Here is a 12,658-nt window from a genome sequence, read left to right on the forward strand (position 1 = left end):
TTTTTCGCTCTCAATTCGTGGAGAGTTTGCAAAACTCGCTCTCAATTCGTGGAGAGTGCTCTCTTTTCAGTGGAGAAAAGAGTGTTTTTATGGAGACTTTCCCCTCATTTTCGTGGTGTGGCAGCATGTTGCTGAAATTTTTCCCATACAAAATCAAATGTATCTTACGGGAACGCGTATGGAATAAAGATTCATTGTTGCGTCATTCCATACGCGTTCCCGTATGATACATTTGATTTGTATGGGAAAAATTTCAGCAACATGGGGAAATGAAGTAGCAGCATTGTTGTGCAACTTTGGCAAGGAATGAGCAACAATCTGCATACCTTGGGAAAATGGATATTATAGAATGGAGGTATTGTTTGTAATTTCAAGCTCCAATTAATGAAGCTACTACTCAATCTCTGTTTTAAAGACATTAAAGAAGTTTTGCAGCTCACGGGTTCCAATAATAGGTATCAGAACCGTGATAAATGTTATTATAAAACACAAAAAATATTCATTACTAGGTAGAAATCATCCCAATCTAGGATGAAATCATTATTAATGTTTCAATGGAGCTTGGAACAACAAAATTTAACATCAATTAGAGGAAATGCGGTATACAAATGTCCATACGCATGCAGAAACTTGGTTGACCAGCAACACTGACGTCACATTTAGTCAACACTTACGTTTTATGCTTTGGCCGTTTTTGTTTGAACCTTATTATGTAAACAATCCAATGCAAAAGAGTTATAAAAACTAGCCAATCTTTTACAAAATTTATTGAAGAATTGGATAAAATTGTTTGTTTAGGGCTGAGAGTCCCAGCTAGCTGGTAATATTAAACAGAATATCAATATCGAGGAATATCAACGTCGAATGTATTGAAAAAACAATCGATACTATCGTGATAGTATCGGGCTAAAAAAATTATAAATTTTTTTTTTTTTGTTATTTACTGGTTACTGGTTCTCGGTTTCTGAGGTCACTCGACAAAACAAATCAAGTTATTTTTCCAAATATTAAGACACATTTCAAATTGACCGCCAAACTCAATTTAGCGCACCAAAAATACTGACATTTTTCGCTCTCAATTCGTGGAGAGTTTGCAAAACTCGCTCTCAGTTCGTGGAGAGTTTGCAAAAATCGCTCTCAGTTCGTGGAGAGTTTGCAAAATTTGCTCTCTTTTCAGTGGAGAAAAGTGTGTTTTTGTGGAGACTTTCCCCTCATTTTCGTGGTGTGGCAGCATGTTGCTGAAATTTTTCCCATACAAAATCAAATGTATCTTACGGGAACGCGTATGGAATAAAGATTCATTGTTGCGTCATTCCATACGCGTTCCCGTATGATACATTTGATTTGTATGGGAAAAATTTCAGCAACATGGGGAAATGAAGTAGCAGCATTGTTGTGCAACTTTGGCAAGGAATGAGCAACAATCTGCATACCTTGGGAAAATGGATATTATGGACTTGAGATATTGTTTGTAATTTCAGGCTTCAGTGAATGCAGAAACTACTCACTCTCTTATTAAAAGACATCAACGGAATTTTGTAGCTCATGGGTACCAATAATAGGTATCAGAACCGGGATAAATGTATATATAAAACACAAAACATATGCATAGATAGGTAAAAAATAACTCAATCTTACGAAAATGCAATATTAATGTTTCAAAGCAGCCTGAAACAACAAATTAAACATCAATTAAAGGAAATAAGGTATACAAAAGTACATACGCATATAAGAAACTTGGTTGACCAGCAACATTGACGTCACATTTTGTCAACATTTACGTTTTATACTTTGGCCTATTTTGTTTGAACCCTATTACCTAAACAATCCGATTAAAAATAGTTCTGAAAACTAGCCAATCCTAAACAAAATTCAATGAGGAATTGGATAAAATTATTTGTTTTGGTTTAAGAGGGCTAATTAGCTGGTAATATTAAACCGAATATCAAAATTAAGGAATATCAACGCATCCGTCAGTATATTTTTGGTATATATTACTATTGACAAGGTATATTTCAGTATATTTTGGTATATTTTCGAGGGTCAGGCGGTATATTTTCCAGATAAGTCGCCAGTCACACTGAAATAAAAATTTTAAAAATTTATATAAAGCAGGCGCAGCGTTTTCCCAGCTTAAGTTTATGTTTGTGAAGCCTCATAACCGGTAGTTCGAACGTAAACGCTCTCCAAGTCAGTCCTACTAAATCACAAGTTTTGTGAAATTTCCTTTTTGTGTGTGAAAGTAAACTAGAAAAAACTCGATATGGTAAGTAATATACACTAATTGTAGTTGGTACATAGGGAATAAACGAGAATTCAGACTAAATTAAAGACAGGCGTCGCCTGGGTTTTCGCAAAATGGCGACTGCACGCATTTTCGGTGAAACAAGAAAAAAAGATATGATGACGTCATGCACGAAACTAGTAGAAAGTTCTAGAAACGTGCTAAAATTTGGGAAAAGTAGGAAAAAGTGTGCAGTAGAATTGTTCTAACGCGAAAACCGGCAAATCGTATAGATATTTAGTGAACGCATTCGGAATAAAAATGAGGCGTCGGCAAAAAAAAAATCTTTCTTTTTCTGGTATACCATGTTGCCGTCTCGCTTGCACAGACATACATACAGACGTGTCGAGATACAGGGGCGCATCATCTTGGGCGCGGCTCTGCGGACTATTGATTTTTTGGTCGGGCGTGTAATTAATCATCATTTCCTTTTTCTTTTCTCCTCCGCCCACAGCGTGAATGTATCTCTATCCATGTTGGCCAGGCTGGTGTCCAGATCGGTAATGCCTGCTGGGAGCTGTACTGCTTGGAGCACGGTATCCAGCCCGATGGTCAGATGCCCTCTGACAAGACCGTGGGCGGTGGTGATGACTCGTTCAACACCTTCTTCAGCGAGACTGGCGCCGGCAAGCATGTGCCCCGTGCCGTCTTCGTCGATCTGGAGCCGACTGTGGTGGATGAGGTCCGTACTGGTACCTACCGCCAGCTGTTCCATCCCGAGCAGTTGATCACCGGCAAGGAAGATGCCGCCAACAACTACGCCCGTGGTCACTACACCATTGGTAAGGAGATCGTCGACCTGGTGCTGGACCGCATCCGCAAGTTGGCCGATCAGTGCACTGGTCTCCAGGGCTTCCTGATCTTCCACTCCTTCGGTGGTGGTACTGGCTCTGGATTCACCTCCCTGCTGATGGAGCGTCTCTCCGTGGACTACGGCAAGAAGTCCAAGCTGGAGTTCGCCATCTACCCAGCTCCCCAGGTCTCCACCGCTGTGGTTGAGCCCTACAACTCCATTCTGACCACCCACACCACCTTGGAGCACTCTGACTGCGCCTTCATGGTCGACAACGAGGCCATCTACGACATCTGTCGCCGCAACTTGGACATTGAGCGCCCCACATACACCAATCTGAATCGTCTGATAGGTCAGATCGTCTCCTCGATCACCGCCTCTCTGCGTTTCGATGGTGCCCTCAATGTGGATCTGACTGAATTCCAGACCAACTTGGTCCCCTACCCACGTATCCATTTCCCTCTGGTCACCTACGCTCCAGTCATCTCCGCCGAGAAGGCCTACCACGAGCAGCTGTCCGTTGCTGAGATCACCAACGCCTGCTTCGAGCCAGCCAACCAGATGGTCAAGTGCGATCCCCGTCACGGCAAGTACATGGCTTGCTGCATGCTGTACCGTGGTGATGTTGTCCCCAAGGACGTGAACGCCGCCATTGCTACCATCAAGACCAAGCGTACCATCCAGTTCGTGGACTGGTGCCCCACTGGCTTCAAGGTCGGTATCAACTACCAGCCACCCACTGTTGTGCCCGGCGGCGATCTGGCCAAGGTGCAGCGCGCCGTGTGCATGTTGTCCAACACCACGGCTATTGCCGAGGCCTGGGCTCGTCTGGATCACAAGTTCGATCTGATGTACGCCAAGCGTGCCTTCGTCCACTGGTACGTCGGTGAGGGTATGGAGGAGGGAGAGTTCTCCGAGGCCCGTGAGGATTTGGCTGCTCTGGAGAAGGACTACGAGGAGGTCGGCATGGACTCTGGCGATGGTGAGGGCGAGGGTGCCGAAGAGTACTAAACGCGTCACACATACGCACAGCCGTGGGCGTCGCTGGTGGATGGGGGCCCAGCCTTCGTCGAAACCAGTGTCTACGCCCAAAAAAGAAGAAGATGAAGATGAAACTCCACTGCAACACAAGAAAAGAACCGCTAACACGAGAACAACAACAAGAAAGTATAACCCAAGAGTATTTTATTAAAACACAAAGACACAGCGCAGATACAAAAAAAAAAACTAAAACGGCGATAAATTGTGTACAAGAATAAAATCGGCTGAAAGCAGTTTGGACAGCAAAAGAAAATCTCTCTATTCGTTGTTTTTCTTTCCCCATCTTTTTCTTTTCAAACTTTTCCAGCACAAGAGAGTTCACTGAACGGAGGAGCTATAATTACGGGAAAGCGGACCAGCCGCAGCTCTCTGTATCTAATAATAGTGGCGCTTTCTAATTTGCTCCATTTCATGCTGCATGTGGCAAGTGCAGACTGTACCAGCCCAGGGTGCTGCATGCACTTCTTGCTGCAGCCGAATGCCTAGGGGGAGAGTGGTGCATACATATACATATCGATTCTTTAGTCGCCTGATGAGTCATTTGAGTGGGCCGCATGGAGTTTAGGCCGTGGCAGCATAATAATGGTCGTCGCCATAACGACGGCCAATAACAACGCCAACTCGGCAAAAACATGCGATGACATCATTCCCTAACTGATATACAGACGTACATACATACTGGCATGACACGCAAATGTACGTGTATGTGTGTGTGTGCCATTTATGGGGGTTGCTTTTCCAAAAACGAAATTGAAGCCTAGGTAAACCGGCTTGTTGTTGTAAAGGCCGCCCAACCTCCAACCTCTGCCTGCGCTGCGGCATTTTCGAGAAGCAGACCGGCAGCTGCTGCAGATGTTATTGAATTTCCAGAAATACACAAGAAATGGGCAGGAAATGCAAGAAAAGGGCCCACCAGGCCATTCACATGCATACATACATACACAATACACACATGTTGAAGTGCCGGCAGAGACCGGCGACCTCGATTGAGGTTATGTTTGATGCCATTTACTGCAGATGTCGAGTGAAAAGCGATTTCCTCGAAAAGAAAAGCAAACTCTGCCCAGGACTTAAGCCTGTCGTAAAATTTACTGAAAACTCAAGGTTTTAAGCCGAATTTTAAATGTTATTACCATCAAAAGAAGCTGTTTCAGCAGAAGTCGGGTAGCAGCTGGCTTTGCGGAGCCAGAGCTTCATACGTATATACATATGTACATACATATGTACATTGCGATGTCAGACCATATATGTACACTTGAGGGGCCAAGCCAACGCATTCAATGATGACGACAAGCCCCAATATCCGAGATGTTTATGGCGACTGTTTCGTCGTGTGTTGTGGGCGGTAAAATTTGTGTGAGCAAGTTGGAGCTCTCGCACAGGAAGGCCCCACACCCACCTTTAAGCGCTTGAATGAGTTTTGTTTTGTCATCAAGAAATGTTTAATCAATAAAGAAAATGGATCATAAAATAGGCTCAGCATATGTAAATATGTATGTATACGTTTACCTAGATAAATATGTACGACAGGGTGCGACAGGGTGAGTTAAGGGGTATATTGTATTTGCGGTAAAAGTGGATGTGTACAACGCAGAGAAGGACTCCATAAAGTATACATATATATTCTTGATCAGAATTAATGGCCTAGTCGATATAGCCATGTCTGTCTGTCTGTCTCGATGAGCGCCTAGATCTCAGAGACTATAAGAGATGGGGCAACCAAACTTGGTTTCCAGACTCATGTGATATCACAATGCTACAAGTGTATTTCAAAATTTCGCCCAGCTCCCTTCCGCCCCCACAAAGGACGAAAATCTGTGGAAGGACAATGTTGAAGATACGATAAAACTAGAGTATCGTAGAGAATGACAATATCTACCAGATTGCCGTACCTGAATCAGATCGGACCATAATTATAGCCAGAATGAAGAAATTAATTTTCAGTTGCAAGAGACTCGCTACTCATTATACCCGTACTCAAAAAAGAGTTAAGGGGTATATTAGATTTGTGGTAAAAGTGGATGTGTGTAACGCAGAGAAGGAAACGTTTCCGACCCCATAAAGTATATATATTCTTGATCAGCATCAATAGCCGAGTCGATATAGCCATGTCTGTCTGTCCGTCCGTCCGTCCGTCCGTCCGTCCGTCTGTCCGTCTTGTTGAGCGCCTAGATCTCAGAGACTATAAGAGCTAGGGCAACCAAATTTGGTTTCCAGACTCATGTGATATCACACTGCTACAAGTGTATTTCAAAATTTCGCCCCGCCTCCTTCCGCCCCCACAAAGGACGAAAATCTGTGGCAGGCACAATTTTAAAGAAACGATAAAACTAAAAACGCAGTATCGTAGAGAATGCCCATATCTACCAGATTGCCAAATCTGAATCAGATCGGATTATAAATATAGCCAGAATGAAGAAATTAATTTTCAGTTGCTTCCCCTCCCCCTCCCGCCGAGACAACACAACTCATTTTCCTTCTCGCTCGCACACTCTGCCGCGTTCAGTGCGCGAGCAACCCCTAGCGGAGGAGATGTAGAATATGAATGGAACATGTACAATCTACATGTTAGATGTATAATAGACATTTTATATGTAGATGTAGATAGCATATGTAGCAAAAAAATGTAAAATGTAAAATGTTTTTTTTTTTTTTCTAAAATTCTAAAAAATCATAAGCTCAAAAGTGTATGTATATACTGACTGAGTACGGGTATAAGTAGAGTCGTGTCCCCAGAAACGACTCACACGTTCCTTCTCGTTATTTTTTTTTTCGCTCGCACAGGTTATAAGTAGAGTCGCGTCCCCAGAAGCGACTCACACGTTACTTCTCGTTTTGCCTGCTGTTTACGCACACAATCGCACTGCTAAACATGTGTGTTGTGTTGCGTGCCGACTATTGACAAGAGCGAGACAACAATATGCTCAAAAAGTGCTGCTAAGCGCAAAGAAATTATCAATGCCTGTTAACATCAACATTGCCATGAGAATAATTTTTAAATAAACAAAAAAAATATTTGAACAAACTCGAATCATGCCGCACAGCAAGGAAATTGGCACGGATGCCCAGCCAAAGAATGATGTTAAACTCACAAATTACGAAAGTGTCGCGTAAGATTGGTTAATACTTGAATTGTAGATTGTATTCATTTAAACAAAACCACCATAGCCTGAAGGACCTCTTGCAGACACGTCTTAATGAATGCGGCTGGCGTAAACAAATTGAGCAATTTATTCGTGAAACAATCGCTGAGCGCGGCAATCAGACCATTACAGCCGAGGAACTGGCAGCCGAGATTGTGCCGCAAGTAAGTGATAACCAAACAGGATTATATTCTATATTAATTCTTGTGTAATTCTGTTGGACAGGCTCGCGCCATGGTACCCGAGGACGTGCGCAAAGAGATGATGATACGCGTGCGCGAAGCCCTGGAGTCGTCGTTGCCACGAAAGCAAAGTCCCTCCCCCCCACTCCAATAGTGAAATATAGAAGACTCGAATAATCTTAAATTGTAGCACATGTGTGTATTCTTCGTTTATTATCTCGTGTTTAAGTAGATATTTACATGCTTAAAAGCTAATTATGAAATTGCGCCACTAGTTGTACAGTATGTATGTAATAATAATAAATAAACAGCCTAATTGTAATGCATTAGAATACGTTGTTTGCTATATATGTTCATGTTGTGTTTATCGGTACGATTGGCTAAAACAAAATTTGTGTGCTTTCTTTTCAGGGGTTGTGGGGTGTGGTGGCAGTGGGTTAAATTAGGAACGCGGTTTGGGCTCTTTCTTTCGTTGAATTGTTCTACAAAAAATAATAGGGCTACATTTTAAGTAATCTATAATTTCATAATTTTCTCCATTATTTACTCCTCGTTTCGTCGTTTTACTTATTCAATAGCGAGTCAATTGAAAAGTCTTTGAATTTGGCGTTGGAATCATCGTTAAATAGACCCGGTTGCTGCTGTTGCAGTTTTTCCCTTGTTTGTTGTTCCTGTTGTTCCTCATCCTGAACAACTATTGTCGTTGTGCTGCTGGTGGATGTTGTTGTTGGTATTCCGTTGTCCATTGTTGATGTTGTTGTTGATGGCAGCATTTTCATTAGTTTATTCCGTGGCTTGCGCAGAAATTTTGTGTTTATTTGAAATTTTTGTGGCTTGTGATTCGATTGGACTTGTAAAAGTGGTGGTGTGGTGGTTGCTGTTGCTATTGCTATTGCTGTATTGGTTGTGTTTGTTGTGGGTACTATTTGTATTGTATTGCGATAATTCTGACGCCAGCTACGCAGCTCTGTGCTTGGGGATTTGACAACATTCAGGTTGCCTGGTGGAGCTTGGCCCACAGCTACTGTGGTTGCTGTGGTTGCTGCTGGTGTTACTGTTATGGTGGCTGCTGATAAGGCATTGGGTCCAAAGCATTTTAGAAAATTCTGTACATGTAACAAGCTCTCATTCTCATCCTTATGCTTGGGCCTTCGTTGTTTGTCCTCGTTCTCATCCTCTGCTTCATAGTCCACCGAAGATTCCTGCTGTGGCGACGAAGAGGAAAACGTGTAAGAGCTGCTGCTATCGCTGCTGAGCTGTAATTTGGACTCCAGTTTAGTTCTTTTTATAGGGTATTGATTGAGATGGTTATTACTCACATCATCATCATTTGTATCGCGCAGTTGCTGAAAGCTTAGTGGATCCGCTGGCTTCGGCTTGCTGTAGTAGGGCGTAGGCTTGCTGCTGCTGTTGCTATTGCGGCCTCCGCGTCTGGCCAGGATTGGTTTCTTTTTCGGCTGTGGCTTCTGCTTCTGCTGCATTTGCTCACGGTATGACTTTCAGCTGGTTTTGGCGAGGTTATCGTCGCGCCTTAGCTGGGACTGCAAAACATAGGGATACACATTTATGAGTTGGATTCCAAGTGGGTGTTCTACATATCGTATGGGGATACAATCTATTTGTATACAATATAAAATGATCAAAGTCTTCTCTTTCATCCTGGCACACAAAAAACCAGATCGAATTTTGGGTTTATCTGCCGTGAAATGAGATATTTATAATGCAAAAGAGATGTGGCTAAGCGGATGGGTACGATTTGTGTGTGTGCGTGTGTGTGTTTAGAAATTTCTTTGGGGCAATGACTGATTGATTGATTGAATGGCTGTTTGTCTGATTCGTAATGAATGCAATAGATGTGATTGGGGGGGCACATATGAATCATGAGCATAAAATCAAAATGAATGAAAATTGCACAAAGCCTCGTGGGGGGATGGATGGCATGGTTTACAGACACACACAGAGAGTTACAGACACACACACATACAGGCGCGCAAGCACACAACTACCTGATGATGCGTGCTGTAGAGATGCGCCGCATAGGAGGAGGTGGAGGTGGTGGTGGTGCTACTTAAATCGCCCAGGCCCAGGCCAAGGTTAACGCCAAGGCCAATGCCGCCAACGCCAACTCCGCCAACGCGGAGTGGCATGCCCACTGTTGTTGTAAATGTAGTTGTTGTTGTTGTTGCTGTTGATGTTGCACCAGCTAGAGCTGTCGCTGACCCACCTCGTCCAATATTGCCGCCACCAACCGCCGCCGCCACTCCACCAGCACCGCCCATGCCCATGCCCACGCCCACACCCACACCGAGCATATGGGCGGCGGCAACAGCGGCGCTGGCATGATGCGACGACGACGACTGTTGCTGCTGTTGCTGCAAATGCTGCTGTACGACTTGCTGTTGCGACGGATGTGAATGGTGCTGCTGCTGTTGCTGCTGCTGCTGGTTCTGGGAGGGATGCTGATGCAGGCTGTTGCTTACGCTGCCACTGTTGCTGCTGCTGTTGTATGCCGCATGGGCCGCAGAGACATGCCTATGGGGAATAGAGATTACGAATTAGAGATATGTTTTGTCATCCCCAGAGGTGTGGGGAGTGGCCACTCACCTTAATCCCAGGCTGGCTGCATTGCTCATTGTCATACCGCTCAGAGACATGGGGGTGGTTGTGCCCGAGCTGACATTCGAGGATGATGTTGCTCCTGCCACGCCAGGATTATTGCTCATATTGCCATTGTTGTTGCTGTTGCTGTTGCTACCGCCCGTTCCCGTGCCCGTGCTCCGATAGTCCAGCACACCGCTAGAGCTGGCCGGCGCCACAGTGGTGCGACTGTTGACCATTGTGGGCGTGGTCGTATTGATGGCTGTGGTCGCCAGGGAGACGGCTGCCGCTATTGTTGTTGCCGCATTGAGAACACTCATGTTGGAAGCTGCTAATGTGGAAAGGACAGAAGTTGTACAAGTTGTTGATGATGTTGTTGTTGCTGTGGTTGTTGAAGTTGAAGTAGAAGTAGAAGAAGTTGTGGTTGCAGCTGTAAAGCATTTTTTGTTGGTTAGATTGTGAGTATTTGTATCCCCCCCACCCTCACATTGGTTGTAGTTTTCTTTACCCAAAAATGTATTAGTTTGTGTGTGTGTGTTTATGCGTGTGAGTGTGTTGGTGGTGGTGTGGCATGCAACACAACAAGTTTATGAGCTAACTAAAATCGGGAAAAGAGAGAGAGCGTAGAATCGTTTCTGTGCACATCACCAGTGTTGGAAAACGTAAATGATGTAAAATTTTTCAAAACTTAGTGAAACGAATTTAGAATTTGTTCGTTTTTAAACAATTTATTCATTTTTCAAATAAATAAAATCGAAAATGATTAGTTTTTAAGTAAAGATACATAAACTTGTAAATATATTAGTGTGTTTTATATGGTATAATTAAGGTATTTATCGTGTAATATTTGATTAACTTAAGAGTGTTGTGTCATGGCAAAGAAAAATGCATTTAAATGAGGAAATTATCTGATCATCTGACTATGTTATGCAGTGTACTGTAGGTGTAGGTGTAGGGTGTGTAAGTTGTATATTATATACATTTTATCTGAAGTTTGACTGTTAACTTAGGATCAACTTAGGAGTAACTTGAATAACTTAAGACTATCCATATCATATCGATTGATTCAGGTGCAATTTGTATGTACAACGGATACGAACAACAGACAAACAAATTATAAACAAAAATTCAAATAATAAACTTATAAATTTGGTCTGTTTTCAGTGGCTGTGTGTGTGTGTTTGAATGTTTGTGGGATGGATGGATGGCCTGGCATGACAATCCTCCTCTAGTGCCAAGTGCCATGTTGTGTCATGTGTGTGTGTATGTGCCGACACCAAGTACAAGAGAGATCGGACATGGTATTGTTATGCCTTCTCTACTTACCATGCGCCTCAGCCTTGTTGGCGATCGGATTCAGTGGGATCTGTAGGCGGGCATTCACCGCCAGCAAATGATCACGTCGCGCTATCAGGCTGGTCACATGCTCCTCCAAACGCAGATTCTCACTCTGCAGCTGATGCAAGCAATTCAACAGGGATGCAACTGCATTGAGGAGGAGATTAAAGATTTTTACAGATTAGAAATTCGCTACAGGACCTCCTCAATGCGACTCATACTCACTGTCAAAATGCTGCGCCTGCTCCATGAGAAACTGTGAGCCCTGTTCCCATTGGCGCTCCAGCAGCTGCTCTAAGCTTTGGGGTATCGACATGTTGCTATTCATTCCGGCACCGCTAAACATTGATTGCAGTGGATTCGCTATGGGTGCGGCATTCATGGAAGCGGCACTGGTATTATTTCGCTGTGAATATGAGAGAGAAATATATAATATCTTCTTATGCGGAACTTCTGCTCCTGCTTACCTGTTTCCCAGGGAATGGCACTCCCGCGAATTGCGAACTCATCGAGTCACTCGTGTAGACGGCATGATCCTGCACTTCCATGTGCAGCTGCTCCGATAGCTTCTGGGCCACACTGCTATTGGGATTCACATGATTGCCCAGCATATGGGTGGCCGTGTGCGCAATGATCGAACTCGCCGACGCCCCAGACGATGCAGGCGTTGCCGGCGGCGTGGGTGTACTTATCGGACCACTGCTGGCAGCTCCATTTTGCAGGATGCGCACATCCTTGAGATCTGGCTGCTGCTGTACGTTTGTGGCAGCTGCTGCTACTGCTTGTGCTGCCGCTGCTGCTGCTGCTGCCGCTATCGTCGATTCCTTGGCCTTGCGTCCACGCTTGCGTACATTTCCTGGCTGGGGAGCGGGTACAGCCACAGCTGTGGCACTTAATGCTGCTGCCGTATGCAACTGCGTTGTGCCACCAATCTCTGATCCGGGCGAACTGGGTGGCGAGTCCTTGATGGAGCTTACCGGTAGCATGGCCACATCCAGGTGCTGCTGCGTCTGACTCTCGTAGGTGAACTTGAGGCCACCTCCAAGGGGCATCATCGATTGGTTCGACGCTTGATTCGTTAGCGTTGTTGTGCTTGGCAGTGATGACGATGTCGTTGCGGCCGATGTTGTTGCAAGATCCGGAGTTCTGTTCGATTTCGTGATCGTTGTTGTTGTTGGCGCGGATGTGGAAGAAGGATTGGTAGGAATCGAATTAGTGAATTGTAATATTTCTAGATCTTCATGTTGATTCTGTGCCTGCTGCTGCTGCTGTTGTTGCT

At 44.3% G+C, this 12,658-nt stretch overlaps 4 protein-coding genes across 15 annotated transcripts in view; 2 read left to right on the plus strand and 2 right to left on the minus strand.

The window, feature by feature from the left end:
• The first annotated feature begins 2,131 nt into the window (after window positions 1-2,131).
• On the plus strand, window positions 2,132-4,371 carry LOC111072397 (tubulin alpha-1 chain). Its single transcript, XM_022364248.1, has 2 exons — window positions 2,132-2,266; window positions 2,739-4,371. Exons 1-2 carry the CDS (start codon window positions 2,264-2,266, stop codon window positions 4,086-4,088), a joined length of 1,353 nt encoding a protein of 450 aa, XP_022219940.1. The 5' UTR covers window positions 2,132-2,263; the 3' UTR covers window positions 4,089-4,371.
• A 2,713-nt stretch (window positions 4,372-7,084) lies between these two features.
• On the plus strand, window positions 7,085-7,698 carry LOC111074658 (enhancer of yellow 2b transcription factor). The gene is made up of 3 exons (XM_022367542.2): window positions 7,085-7,228; window positions 7,287-7,425; window positions 7,487-7,698. Exons 1-3 carry the CDS (start codon window positions 7,152-7,154, stop codon window positions 7,595-7,597), a joined length of 327 nt encoding a protein of 108 aa, XP_022223234.1. The 5' UTR covers window positions 7,085-7,151; the 3' UTR covers window positions 7,598-7,698.
• LOC111074890 lies at window positions 7,611-8,924 on the minus strand. The gene is made up of 2 exons (XM_041594943.1): window positions 8,763-8,924; window positions 7,611-8,699 (listed from the first exon to the last, which is right to left on the minus strand). Exons 1-2 carry the CDS (start codon window positions 8,922-8,924, stop codon window positions 8,007-8,009), a joined length of 855 nt encoding a protein of 284 aa, XP_041450877.1. The 3' UTR covers window positions 7,611-8,006.
• The window catches only part of LOC111074587 (protein AF-10), a 29,399-nt gene continuing 25,211 nt past the window's right edge, over window positions 8,471-12,658 (minus strand). For 3 of the 12 annotated variants that reach the window (XM_022367437.2, XM_022367420.2, XM_022367464.2), the window contains exons 8-14: window positions 11,847-12,525; window positions 11,605-11,785; window positions 11,368-11,526; window positions 10,048-10,471; window positions 9,447-9,975; window positions 8,763-8,984; window positions 8,471-8,699 (exon numbers count right to left, since the gene is read on the minus strand). In XM_022367437.2, coding sequence (XP_022223129.2) covers window positions 8,943-8,984; window positions 9,447-9,975; window positions 10,048-10,471; window positions 11,368-11,526; window positions 11,605-11,785; window positions 11,847-12,525 — 2,014 coding nt within the window. In that variant the 3' untranslated portion in view covers window positions 8,471-8,699; window positions 8,763-8,942. Of the gene's footprint in view, window positions 8,700-8,762; window positions 8,985-9,446; window positions 9,976-10,047; window positions 10,472-10,991; window positions 11,527-11,604; window positions 11,786-11,846; window positions 12,657-12,658 lie in introns of those variants that run through there. The other 9 variants (XM_022367429.2, XM_022367489.2, XM_022367482.2 and 6 more) reach the window with 6 other exon arrangements.

This window comes from Drosophila obscura, unplaced genomic scaffold, assembly GCF_018151105.1.
Source record: "Drosophila obscura isolate BZ-5 IFL unplaced genomic scaffold, ASM1815110v1 contig_4, whole genome shotgun sequence".
In the NCBI taxonomy this organism is placed as follows: Eukaryota; Metazoa; Arthropoda; class Insecta; order Diptera; family Drosophilidae; genus Drosophila; species Drosophila obscura.

Excerpts from the sequence above, each read along its gene's own strand:
- LOC111074658 (XM_022367542.2), top strand. The coding sequence starts at position 7,152 with ATGCCGCACAGCAAGGAAATTGGCACGGATGCCCAGCCAAAGAATGAT. Across the intron at positions 7,229-7,286 it reads ACAAATTACGAAAGTGTCGC|CCTGAAGGACCTCTTGCAGA; the intron begins GTAAGATTGGTT and ends AAACCACCATAG. Across the intron at positions 7,426-7,486 it reads CAGCCGAGATTGTGCCGCAA|GCTCGCGCCATGGTACCCGA; the intron begins GTAAGTGATAAC and ends TCTGTTGGACAG.
- LOC111074890 (XM_041594943.1), bottom strand. The coding sequence starts at position 8,924 with ATGCAGCAGAAGCAGAAGCCACAGCCGAAAAAGAAACCAATCCTGGCC. Across the intron at positions 8,700-8,762 it reads GCGATACAAATGATGATGAT|CTCAGCAGCGATAGCAGCAG; the intron begins GTGAGTAATAAC and ends TCCAAATTACAG.